Source organism: Cebidichthys violaceus, unplaced genomic scaffold, assembly GCF_023349555.1.
Source record: "Cebidichthys violaceus isolate CVI_PGR_0920_01 unplaced genomic scaffold, fCebVio1.0.p SCAF_126, whole genome shotgun sequence".
Lineage (NCBI taxonomy): Eukaryota > Metazoa > Chordata > Actinopteri > Perciformes > Stichaeidae > Cebidichthys > Cebidichthys violaceus.
In genome coordinates this window covers 363769-377536 of record NW_027176292.1, presented here as the reverse complement: position 1 = coordinate 377536, position 13768 = coordinate 363769, and the positions used below count along the sequence as shown (strand labels likewise).

The following is a 13768-nucleotide window of genomic DNA, read 5'->3' as shown; positions in this document are numbered from 1 at the left end:
GTCATTCACGCCTTAGGAGTGATGTTAGCGATTATTCATTCTATATCAGCTTTTCTAAAATTACATAATTCTGCAATATATGAAATAAATAATACATTTGACCAATTATTTATGTTTTTAATTATTCAAATTTAAAGTATGAGAATTGTTGTTAGGAAAGTCTTAAGAACATCTTGAAAGTCAGTGGAATTTAGTTTTTAAGCTCTGAATATGACTAATTTATGGACCTTATGTTACTAAAATGATGGATTATTTCAAATGTATGCATTTATGTCATTCAAATATGCAATTCTTTATGTGCCGCCTCTGCACAAGTTTTTTCCTCCTCTGTTAATTAGGTGGAGGTTTGATAATATAAATTATAGATTAAGGTTTCTACTTTTTTATTTCACCAGCATATCGTTTACTGGTGCAATGGATTTCAGAATCTAGCTATAAGCAGTGAATGTACGTGAACTCAACGTCTATGCCGTGCGATCACTTTGGAACCAAATGCGAGTTGTATTTAGTCATCGTTTCAGCACGCACTCACCCACAAGCGAAAACATGTCTGCAATCATGCTGGCCTTTATCTTCAGATCCAAGGGCGCATCGCTGTATGTTTTAAAGAAACAAAAAAACAAACAAGAAAATTACAACACATTGAGAGAATGAGTCAGCTGTGATTAGAAGATACAGATCGGCTGTGAGAGCTCGACTAGCTGCTACACTGAGGTGTTGTGTGTTTTTCGCAACGTGTGGATGCCATTTTTCCTTCAATGTGGCATTTTATTTTAGTGCATATTCAACAAAACAAAAACAAAAAAGCTGTGTTCAAGTTTGGTGGGGTAAAAGAAACCGTTTCGGAGAGATTCTAATGTAACGAGAACATAAAGAAATGATTATGGTGTCACTCACCAGGCCAGGGAGGGAGAAAGGTTCACCTCTAACAACCAGGGCTTCAGGTTGGAGTCGATGAGCACGTCGAAGCCATACAGTTCTACGGAGGGAAACACAAAGTGAATCGAAAAAAGGCCTTCCACCACAGAAACCTCTGAGATCTGATCGCCGGAAAAAATATAAAGCACGACGGCTATCAAAGTCACTGGAGTTCCTTCACGGCCCCATTATGTGGCGTTTGGCAACGCGGCCGATGTCTTTCTGCTACTGATTACACGCATGTTATATCCCCAATCACTCAAGAGAGAAGCATTCACCGAGGCCCTGCTACTGAGGGATTGGCTCAATTACATTAACTAAGCGCATACACATTCATCTGTCATGAAGTTGCTTACGTAAGACGGGGTAGATAAAAAAAAAATAAAAAAAAAAAGCACCGCAGGCTGTGAATATTTAAAAACATACCGTCAATAGTTTTCTCGTGACTGGTACCGGTTAAGCAGTCTACATATTGTCACTACACGTTAACAAGAAGGACGACGCACTCAAAGAGGGGGGGGGGGGGGGGGGGGGGGGGGACACGCTTCGACCCGGTCATCGAGTCAGAATCTTTACCCAACCGGGGCAATAAAGTATGAACTCCAGAAGTGCAACGCTGGAGATGTGGCAGTCGGAGACACGTGGGGATTTCTGATATATATTGTATATATTTCACTCCAATAATAGCGTAGCACTGAGTGACACAAAATAAAAGGCTTTTACAAAGTGGTCAGGAAGTTCCCTGTGTAAAAATCCATCCAGTCTATCCCGATTTTCCCTCATGTTTCACTGACTGATACACACACACACACACACACACACACACACACACACATATGTGTGTGTATGTGGCTCACAGAGGCAGAGTTGGCCTATGAAAAGCACTCACACTGCTCTGGGGAGTGTCACCCTGTAAGCCAACGACCCGCCGGGCCCCAGCAGCAGCAGCAGCGTGCAGCGAAACCACAGTATTTTACAGGGATAGGGCAAAACCCAGCCATAGAGCCAGAGGGGGAGAAAAAAAAAAAAAAAAAAAATCCTTGTAATAGCACTTCAAAAAGAATAGACTGTGTTGAGAATAGGCCAGGGGGGGGGGGGGGGGGGGGGGGGGGGGGGGGGGGGGTTTGGAGGGTTTTCAAAGCGGCCATAACCGGCACTGTTTGTTCTAGCATCTCAGGTCACTGCCAATGTTAAGCATACACATGCGGCATGACAGCGAGGAACAGGCTTTGTGTTGCACTCGCTGGGCAATTGTAGGTCTAACATGTGGAGTTAAACGTATTTGTCTGTACATTACTTACTGTAGATATCAGTGAAACAAATGTGCACCCTGTCAAAATATCAAGTATGTATGTTTGGTGTTTTAAAATAAAGAAGCATAGATAAGATACGTTAACTCATCACAGAGGAGCACTATAAACAGTGAGACTCTTTTAAAGATGCTATTGAGATGCATGGGACATTTAAGATCCAGGGTTGTTTTTTTTTCCAGACTGCTTCCAATTTGACCAAATCGGCCTCTTGTGAGTCCACCGACTGTATTGAAATGTAATACTAAATCGCTCCTTAAAACATTAATTGGACGTTTTCTCTCTCTACTCATCTTTCAACATCTGTAATTGAGACAAAGTTGGCGGAAAAACGCACATTGGATTTTGTCCTTTGGGCTCTATTACACGGGTCAGGGGGGGGTCAAAATATGGTAGCTTCATGAGGTCCAAATTGGTGTAACTGCAAACTGTATTTTCATGATGGAAACTGAACAAGGTTTGCCATACGCCGCCGAGCCAAGAGCAGCAACCGAAGCCGCCACGGCCATCTTTAACTTCTTTAACTTGTGAGGATGGACGGGGACCCCCGCTGCTAAACAGCGAGCAGAGCGCTAAGACTTTATTTTCCACTCGTCGGCTTCTCCCGTTCTAGCCACTTCTGTATTAAAAAAAAAAAAAAAAAAAACGCACACATAAAAACATTATGTGCATTAGTCCTGGGGAACGGAGCACTGGAATAAATGGGTTTGAGCCTGCAGCGCCTCACCAGCGGCACCACAACAACAGGGGGAAAATGGGGGAGGTGTTACACCGCCTCACCAGCCACCGACAAGCAGGCTCCATGCGCCGCTCATCCCCCCCCCCCCCCCCCCCCCAATTAGGAGCAGACGCCGCTCCTGCCCCGTGAGCCTGCCACGCCGCTCACTGCTAGACACGTTTATCTATGGCTCAACCGCCGCCGCCGCCGCCGGGGTGGGGGTGGGGGGTGGGGGGGGCTGTTAAACGTGCCCACAGAGAGGCCGCAGAGAGCATCACAGACAAGAAGGACAACATCCACATCACACCCATTTAAAGAGGGAGGATGAGAACAAATGGGACCGAGTAAAGGGATGGTGCAGAGCTGTTTTTATATATATATATATATATGTGTGTTATTGGATGGGCGCTGCTGGAAACTTCACCGCAAGAGACAGACGCCCAAAAACAATAATCTCCCCACCCCTGGCCGTGCAGCCGGTTAGGCCACAACAACAGCAACATGAAGAATTTCCTTCATGTGTGTTTTCTTCATTTGGTTTTCTCTTGCATCATTCTGGGATGAGATAGTGTTGCAGGGAGAAATTTGGAGCCACGATCACGAAAAACCACTCCGAGGACAACAAATTAAAAGCAAAAGTTAGCACTCGCTACAGCCTCACTATGACAGCGAGACGCAGCCCCATTAATCACTCTTTAAAAGATGTTTTTTTTTTGAATCACGCAGCAGAGACACTGACTGTCATCACAGGCGTAACCAGCGCTGCGCTCGCAAGCGAAGTGTGGGAGTATCCGACAAATGTAAAACAGGGGAGAGCGGTTCACAGACAGGGGATCCGACCACACTCGGCACGTAATGAGGGGACGTTCAGTGGAACACAGGACCAGTAAGTGGAATGTTTTGCGTGTAATAAAATAGGCCTCTGGCTTGGCTAATCAGATCTTAGTCAAAACATCTCGTAATCAGCATCCCTCAGCAGAAAGCCTGTCCATTAATCACACGGCAGCAGTAAGTAGCTGCATGGGTGGCATTTTCTCCCCACAGACACACACACACACACACACACACCTCACCAATGTAAAACGAAAAATCTTTTGTTTTTGTTTCTCCCCGCATGAGACATTACGGAGCTATAAAAAAAGTTTTGTTAAAGTATGCCCATTTAGATACGGATGTGCAATTTGCGCAAAGGGAAGAAATCCCATTTGAAAACAATAAACATGGTATTAAAGCCATTAATAGACATTAAAAATGGCAGGGAACAATTTGCAGTAAATTAACATAATAATGTGCTTTATGATCTTGAGTGGCTCGCTTCCAGACACACAAGCAAAAAGACCAATATTAAAAACTCGAAACAATAGGCCTGCTTTTATCGGCCGTTCTGCATTCTGATGCTTTTACCCGTTTACGATTACGGGCGGCTGCCGAGGCCCTGAACGAACGCGGAGTGCATTTCAGGTTGCAGGAGGAGGTGAGTAAGCAGTAAGGATATAGGCAGACCGAACAGGACTCCTTGGTGGTTTTGGTGCGGGTTTGATTACAAGCTTATAAGCTTATATTAAAACTCCTGCTTCACACCGGGTTGCTGCACGTCTCTCTAGTCACGCCGTCCACACACACTCAATGACCACGCGGGAGAGACAGAGGAGGGACGAGGGGCGGTCCTCTTGGGAACCGTCACCGTCTGTCTTTCGGAAACTTAATCCCGCAGACACAGAACCGTGAACGCAGTAATTGACTTGCTTGGGGCCATTTGAAGACAACAACAGCACAGTAAATTCAGGAGTAAACTGACACGGTTGAAGCAGGGTAATGGACATGTTCGCAGCAGACCACAGCGTATTACATATCTCGAGAAAAGGTGTAGAACCTAATTGCTGTCGTGCCGCACAATGGCATTGCTGCGGTATACGTGTCCATACAGGACTCTCTCTGTAGGCTTACGTCGACTCGAGAGTCAAAATAAATACCAATTAAGAAATAGTATCTGTCGCTGCGTCTATAGCCGCACAATGTACGAGACAAAAGGCGGCACCAGACGGCGTCGCGTCGCTGGCAAGCTTATCGCTGAACATTCCGTAAAGCGTGTTCGGGATTATTGGCGTCATGGGGATGTGTATTAACAACAATTCCAGGTTTACCTGAATGAGTGAATGAATGGGAATAAGGGCCAACTTGTTTTGTTTTTTTTGTGTCGTCTGGTTGTTTATTCATGTCCGCCACATGTGTATGAGAGACGGGCTGCGGCACCGTAAACACCTGCATGGTCAACAGTCGCACCCTGGGCTAATGTGGTCTTTCCACCTCGCAGTTATGCTCAAGAGTGCGGATAGCATCTTTACGCAGGCGACCGTCCGATGGTGCGAGTCCACGGCTGCTGCAGCCCAAACAACCACCGATCGGGAGGTGGGGGGGCTATTATGTCTACAGAAGCCTGTCACAACTGCGAATTCCTTCTATTTTATTTTTTTTCGAACATCTGAGAGGTGAAAGAGAGTGTGAGCAGGAGAGGGAGAATCAAAAACAAACAGACACGGCGAGAGAAGAGGGAAAAGAGACAGCGGTGTTGAGGGAGGCTTGGCCAACGCTGCTCGCTTTCAAACCCCAAATTCTCAGAGAGACTGCCAGACGAGAGAGAGAGAGAGAGAGAGAGAGAGAGAGAGAGAGAGAGAGAGAGAGAGAGAGAGAGAGAGAGCGCAGACAATTAGTGCCAACACTAACATGGGTAATGGCTCCAAAATGGAGTTCACACGAGCCCAATGCTAGGGCAGGAGCAGCCAAGAAAACAGTCAGCCTAAATCAGGCAGACCTGAATGGCAACAGAGAGGAGGAAGCAAATTCCTGCCTCGAGTCAATAGGCCCTCCACGGCCCGACAGCCAGTCAGAGGGCAGCGACGGGCAGGAAGGCTCCACACTGAGGAGTGACTGTCTACAACCTCAGCTCGGCTCAGAGTAGAAACAGTGCAGAGGAACCGCCGGACAATGAATGTGAAACTGAAAGGAAATGTGAGGGGTGGGGTAGTGTGTGTGTGTGTGTGTGTGTGTGTATCTGCACCGTGAGCAAGATTCTTTTGAAGCTGCGATCCTTAAGCGTTTTCATTTTGTTCTCCATGGATGTATTTCCCCTTCAAACCAGCTGCTGACCGTTTAGATGAACGGTAAATGGACTTCTGGTCTTCCCCGACCGCTCAAAAGTGCTTTGACACTACATGTCATCGTTCTCTCCCGTTCACACCCATTCATTCACTGATGGGCAGCGGCTACCACGCAAAAGGTGCCACCTTGCCCATCAGAACTCTAACTAATCATTCAAACACCGCTGGCACAGCCTACGGGAGTGAAGTGTCTCGCCCAAGGACACGTTGACACAGACTAGCAGAGTCTCGACCCAGTCGGATCCTCTGACGACCCCTCTGATGACCCCTCTGACGACCCCTCTGATGACCCCTCTGACGACCCCTGCTCATCGGTGCGGGTGCAAAACGCGTTAAACTCTTGGCGGACTAGATTGCTTTAGTTTCTGTGAGGCCCGAAAGATTTGAAGAAGAATATGAAATGATTACCAAAGCAGTTTGTTTTGTGGGGGACATACATCTTGCAGGCGTTGGCTATCTGCAGCTCAGCACTCAACACCGCTTTGACGATGAGGTCCTCCACCTGTCTCATCAGCACTGGAACAGACAAAGACGTAGAGGTGACTTTCTGCGGCGCTCTCAGAGGATCCTTATGTTACGGGTAATTGACCCTTTTGTTAGAATCTCATATCAACAAAAAGGAAAAGATGAAAAAGGGATGAGCAGAGGGAATAAAACGAAGCTTTGACTCACATGTGGTGTCCTTCCCCTCCTGCTTCAAATACCTCAACACTGCACTCATACTCCACTTGTTCCCGTAATCCTCAACTTCAGGGTCATCGCAGCTGAAAGGGAAGGAAAGCGCACTTCAAAACGCTGAACTTCTAACAAAACGGATGAGTCACATTCACTGATGAATGAAGTTACCTGACATAATCGCTGCTCTTCTTGTTCACGCTGTAGTTGGTGAGATGCATGAACGTGTTCTTGATGCTCTTTGAAGTGCGGTCATACTTGACGGTGGCGAATCTGCAGACGGACGGCGTTCATTTGTGCAAGAAAGAAGAAGAAGAAGAAGAAGAAGAAGAAGAAGAAAAAAAATCTGTCATCCAACAATTTCACTACATATCTATCCTGCCATAATGACCACATTCATGAGGCTGACACTTCGCTGAATGATGGTGGGGGGGGGGGGGGGGGGGGGGGGGGCACTTTGGAGAAAGAGATTAGCTCCTGGCAGTGTTTGAGAGGAGTGGATGCCACATGTGCAATACTGAGAATTCCTTGGCACGCACGGCGCACCTGAATACCAACACAACCTGAAGGAATGTCGAGAGATAAAAGCGGGATTGAGAATTTGCCCGTGATTTATTGTCCGCGGTCGATAATCAAGCCGGCAGAACAAGAGGGCGGCGGAGCGTTCTGCTTCCAGCGCTGCTGCGCCTCCATCAGACCAAAGCCGAAGAGCCGCTCGTTCCATAAATCACCCAACTTCTGCTGACCTACCTGTGCCTGACAATAGCCTCTTTGTGGATTAATAAATCATGCTCGCTTCAAATAAGAACATCCAATAAATACAGAGCAATTACACAAAGTCATCGTTCAGATATGATCTTTTGAACAATGACACGAGCGGTAACATTTGATGAGCACATCGTCGTACGGCTGGAACAATAGAGCGCTTTGTTTGAAAGCCAACCACCAGTGAGCACGCTACACAACAGCTGGGTCCGAGAAGTGAAGGCTGCCCTCTTCTGGACACTGACGGAGCGGCAGGCAGAGTCCAAGCAACAGATCCACCGTTTAAACTGGTCTCCTCTCAGTACTGAATGTGCTTTTATCAAAACTCCTCACGTGAGGTTCGTACCTTTTGTTACTTATTATGTCAGAAATAAAACCTAGGAAACAAACCATTATGGAGGCAACAGCTTTAAGAGGTTTGCAAAGCACTTGTTGTTAAATATCACTTGTGCTGCACAATGTTATTTTGCGACCACCGTATTGATCATATTTCCCCAAAAATCACGTCCCAAAAACGACGCGCACGGCTCACCTGGCCAGGCCCTCCTCGTACATGTAGATGAGGACCGGATCGTATGACGTCACCAACACGTACAACCGCACATCGAACTTGAACTCTGTGAAGCAGAAACAAACAAGGAGAGTCGTTCACACCGAGTGATGAAGACGTGAAGTGAAGAAGAAGAAGAAGAAGAAGAAGAAGAAGAAGAAGAACTCACCGTCGATCAGTAGTGGGTTATTAATGTAGCGAGACACCAAGATGTTCTCATCCATTAAAATCTGATTTGGCTGCAGACGATGAACAGAAACAGATAAAAAGACAATATCATTGACCCGATGGTGCAGAGGAAGGCAGCAGATCACAACCATCTTCACATGTGCTAAGTGCTGATGAGGTCGCTATGGAGGGTCAGTCAATGGTGAACGACGGTGTATATTACGGTGCAACATTTCCATTGCAAAATGAAGCAGTTTTGTTTTTATATTTCACAGTCACTCCATACTGTATGTTCGTTCACATACGACAGCATTAAAAAAAAAACCCGCTGAATTCCAGATGGATGATGCGACGCTGCTGTTAACCGTTAAACATCAAAGAATCAACGAGAAGAAGTGGGAGACTGCAGCGACACTGGCCGTAGCGCGGGGTCAGCATTCTCTAACAGCCTGTAAAAACACAATCCGGTGGTGGGAGATGGGTCATTTATGAGGTTGAAATGTGTTGCAGGTGGCGAAGTTGAGAAGAGATGGGACGGAAGGGGGGGGGGGGGGACCTCAGTGCTGGCTACAGTTCAGAGAAAACCTGAACCAAAATAATGACCGTATTTCTTTTCCTCTCTCCAAATATCACTCTGACATTCTTTCCACTGTTTCATAAAATGCCAAAGAAGAAGAAGAAGAAGAAGAAGAAGAAGGAGGATTGTGCATATGTTGAGCCCGGGCCTCGGAAGAGTGTAATTTACTCCACAAAAGCTTATTAATGTCTGAAAACACCGGCTGATGCTTATTTCAAAGACAGCTGGATCTGCACCACCCCTCCACACACACACACACACACACACACACACACACACACACACACACACAAATAACATCTGGACAAACTGATTCAGTTCACACAGTCTCTTCTTTTAAAGTCAGCATGCTTACAGTTAACTCCCACTAGGTCTGTCATTAATATGAATCTGTGTTCAAATTTAAGCTTAGCTAAAAGATCAGCTGTTTCCAGCCTGTGCTAACCTAAGCTAACCATGTGCTGGTTCTTAAAGTTATCCTACAGGTGTGTGAGTGGTATCAATCTTCTCACCTCACTATCGCCAAGAAAGTCAATATGCATATTTACCCAGATGTCAAAGTATTCCTTTAACTCAATGCTTTACTCACACAGATAAGGTATGCAAAGTAGTTGCAGAATCATTATCCTCCAAAATGAGTTTTTAATTTCTTTCTAATGTGAATGTTAGAGTCCATGTTGAGAACCCGCTGTGAATGTAGATGTAAACGGCTCATTCTAAAGGGAACGAAAACACAATTCTTATCTTCTACACTGAAGAAAACATTCTAAGTATAATATCATTTTCCATTTCTGCCAATAGATCCCCACAAACGCTACACACTGTACCTTTAAGGGATTAAGATTTAATAAGAAAGAAAAACATGTTTGTGTGAGCTAAGTGTGAGCTCGAGGGTTCATCCTCGAAAAGTAAATGAAGGAATCAAGGAATTGAAGACGGAGAATAAATTAAAGTCAGACCAAAAGGTATTAGAGAGCGACGTCACTCACATTGCTGACCAAGTAGATGCCTCGCCCTCTTGAAGACGCCACTGGTTTTATGATCCAGGGGCCCTTGTCCTTGGCGAAACAGTCTGAGATTGAGGGACGGGAAAGACGAGGAGGGATTCAAACAGAAAAAAAAAACAAGATGAATGGGCAACGCCTGAAAACAGAGAGGTGTGTACTTTGACAAAGCGAGAAGACGCAAGGTGTGTCTTACTGCAGAATTCCTGGTACTCAGAGGGAAGCACAAAGGTCTGAGGGACGATGTGGAAGTTTTTGAAGCCGTGAGTCTGCTGCATCCGCTGGATGTTTTTATACAGACGGTCTTTGCGCGTCAATTCGTACGACCTGGAAACAGGCAGAGCCTCCGCTTTTAAACACTTGACGGAACACAAAACATATGCAATACATAACTGCAATGGATCGTCCCTCTGCGGCATGATTCATTTCATGTTTTTCAGAGAGGCAGCGGTGCCAAAAAAACAAACAAACGAAAAACACGCTTTGCGGCGGAAGCCAACAAACACACTGAATGGCTCGGTCGGTAGGCGATATTTATAACACAGAGAACAGCGGCAGCTGGAGAGCTCCATCGTTACCTTGGGAAGTGGTTGACCTTCTGGAAGTCTTGCAGGCTGCGTAGAATGTAAGGCTTCAGGTGAGACCCTGTCCACATGAGGTTGAAGTCATTGCTGTTTGGGTGAACCTGAAAAGAAATGATTGACCTCACATAACATGACGGAACAAATCATTTGGGTTCAGCACACACGAAGCAAATGACATTTGCAAAAGGATCATTAAAAAAAAAAAGCAAAAAAAAAAAAAAAGCAGAAAACCAAAGCCATCGCTGTACACGCTGAAAACGCTCTGTAGAGTTTCCAGACAGCAGTATTATATTCTGATGTCCATCACATATGACAGCTCAGTTAAATGAAATCTAAGAAGCAGTGAGACACTCCACCAATAACCTGGAGAAACACCGCCCCGGCTCTTCAGAAATGATCACCAATCGGGAAAGCCGACTCACAGGTTTTCATCACCCTGACATTATTTTATCTGTTTTTGTTTTGTTTTATTCCAACAAATTCGTGAGGAGGCAGCAGTCGCAACGGCCGCTCGGTGTCTCGGGGAGAGCCAGATGTTTGCAATAAAAGCTTATTAAAGTTTGGCTCTGTCGCCGGCCGTGGTAGACACTCGTCTGCCTTTGATGACGGGTTAGCGGGAGTCAAGAAGCATTGAAATGATATAAAAAGGGAATTAATTGTAACTGCTTGGAAAGAGCAATAATGGGGATTGTGTGCCCTCGTGAAACGGGATTAATGCTCTTGAGGTCATTCTGGGGTTGTTTTTTTTTTTTTTTCCGTGGGTGCATTCCAGGGCTTTGACATCGGCATTATTAGTCAAAGGAAATAAAAACAGCCCCGCTATCTCTGATCCTACACAGCGGAGAGGTACGTGTGCAGCTGAGGCACACAGCTTTTTGGAGAGAAAAAAAAAAATGTAGGCCGATCTTTTAAATTTGCATGATTTAGCACAGAACATTACCTCATGGAATCCATGATTGGTGAGCAGTCCTCGCACCAGGCGACTCTCCGTGCGCACGATCTTGAAGGCCATACGATATCGCTCTACGGCAAACAAAATATTCTTAGTATCCAACTCATCGGAGGCTCCACATTTGAACAATATTATCTCATACTCATTGTGCAGTTTCAACAAATGGTGGTGTACCTCCAGTGGAGCAGATATTCCCATCTTTTGAAACGGCGGCTTCCGGGAAAAACAAGAGAACTGGGATGGTCTTGCTGAGGCCACTCCAGGCGATGCAGGGCTGGTCTCTGGTGCACAAACGATTAGATGACACACACACACACACACACACACACACACACACACACACACACACACACAGTTAGAGGCAGACTTTCTACATGTTCAAAAAGTCTGGGACCTACAGAACTGTTAAAAAAGAAGATCATCTAGAAAAAAAATTTCAAACTTTCCAAAAACAACGTCATACAGATGTGCTGTGGCGTTCACTTCCGGATGATGGGAACTAACCTATACGGGTAGTTTGCCGTTTATTTCAGTCAGGCGGAAAAAGACAGAACCAAACACATGTCCAGAAGGCTCGGGGGGGGGGGGGGGGGGGAACAAACCCTTGTACTGTACTAACAAACACCGTTGACAAACTGCAGACCATCTGATAGTACCAGACACAGGCTGCTTATCGGGGGCTAAGAAATAAGATAAGGCAGCGCGACGATGGAGTAGAACTCAATCAGGCACGACCGGTCTTGTTTCGGTGGAGAGGCATGTAAACAATTGCCGTGAAAAAAAATTAAAAAATAAAATAAAAGTCAGAGTTGAGCAGAAGATTAAAATCAAATTTGCAGCCGATGCTTGTTTGGTAAAACGTTTAAATCAGACAGGACGTACTGGAAATACTACATTTCTGTAAGATAAGTGTTTTACTGTAGTAGTATGTGAGAAAACTCTTTGTTTTTTTTGGGGGGGGGGGGGGGGGGGGGGGGGGATCTCATGTCTTTACTGCTATGGTAGCATCTCAATGCAATCAGTATAAAGAGCACTGGTCATCTGGAGGTTAAACCATAAATAAAGCAATCAAAGCTAATTCAGGAAATGGAAAAAAGACTAGAAGCAGACGCAGTGGCTCTCAGAACGCCGTGACTAAGTATAGCTTAAGAGGGAATTAGTTGGCAGGGACAAGTTAACATGGTCACAACTGTTGCTGCTGTGATCTACAGCTAGACCTTCTTCTTCTTCTTCTTCTTCTTCTTCTTCTTCTTCTCACCAGCTAATCTCGCATCAATTATGCAAAATGAAAGCTTTTGTCTAAATGTATCTTTGCATCAATTATTTAACAGGGTCCCTCCTGTAGTCCTGCATAGATCGCATTACACAATCAATAAACTACAGTAAAACTGGAAAGACAAGGACTTTGGTACAGCCGGGGGACAAAAAGACATTGCTTTTGGGTTAGCGTGGTGTTTACACTGAGACTGTATTTGGAGTGAAACCCTGAGTTTAGGTCTTATAGGAGGATCAGGAGGCTATAAGAACCTAGCTGACGCTGTGACTCTGAGGTGCATGCTGACTGCAGTACACCACACGGGCACTAACTATGATGTGACTCTACACAAGTGTTTTGAGCTGACTCTTACTCGTCTTCTGAAGAGGACTCAGAGTCCTCCTTATCCCGGATCACAGCAGGCATCTTCACAGTGAAAGAGGACGAGCTGCCCGGTGAGATCTTCCTGGCATCAAGTGTCTACGTCTTACCATGGCACCTGACGCTCAACCACTGCAAAAAAACATAAAGAGTTCAACTCTAGTTCAAATACACGGCAAGCCCATTCATGCAAAACCGTAGCTTTATCAATGACCAATGTCACAACGGCTCGTAACACATACTGTAAATTCGTTCAGTCCTGTAACATTGCTACACATTTAGCACTAAGTTAGCCGAGAGCAGCTAGCGTTAACTAGCTCTACGTGTAGTATTATTGACGTTACAGGGAACAGAAGACGTTACGACTACCGTTAGTTAAACCCAGACAGTCAAACAAGCGTTAGCTAAATACAAATTAAGGTTAGCGTTACTGTCACGTTACTTTAGTTACGGGAAGCTAACCAGGTCTGCTTAGTTTGAGAGTTAGGTAGACGTTTTTACGATGCCGGACAAGTACACGCCAACGTAAACTTGCCTTTATCGCTGAGATCCTGCTTACTGCTAGCTAGCTGCTATCAGGAAGGGCCAGTTGATCATCGCGGTTAATCTTCCTGGTAACTACAACAACTGAGTAGCAACAGAGCAAGGAGCATGCGCAGTCGCGGAAAAAAAATATTTGTCCACCTGACCATATTTTGCATTGCATCTATGTGCAAACGAAAAAAAGCGCATAATGATGTATGTGGTTTTGTG

At 45.4% G+C, this 13768-nt stretch overlaps 1 protein-coding gene across 1 annotated transcript; it reads right to left on the bottom strand.

Annotated features, from left to right (window-relative positions):
* Positions 1–532: 532 nt before the first annotated feature.
* LOC137869528 (tubulin polyglutamylase TTLL5-like) lies at positions 533–13639 on the bottom strand (the record flags this gene model as incomplete). The annotated part of the gene is made up of 14 exons (XM_068706948.1): positions 13551–13639; positions 13008–13147; positions 11554–11660; positions 11368–11450; positions 10422–10528; positions 10040–10170; positions 9829–9911; positions 8264–8333; positions 8077–8161; positions 6951–7052; positions 6777–6868; positions 6513–6620; positions 898–979; positions 533–594 (listed from the first exon to the last, which is right to left on the bottom strand). Coding segments are annotated over exons 2-14 (1165 nt in total), but the record flags the coding sequence as incomplete, so codon positions are not given.
* Positions 13640–13768: the final 129 nt, after the last annotated feature.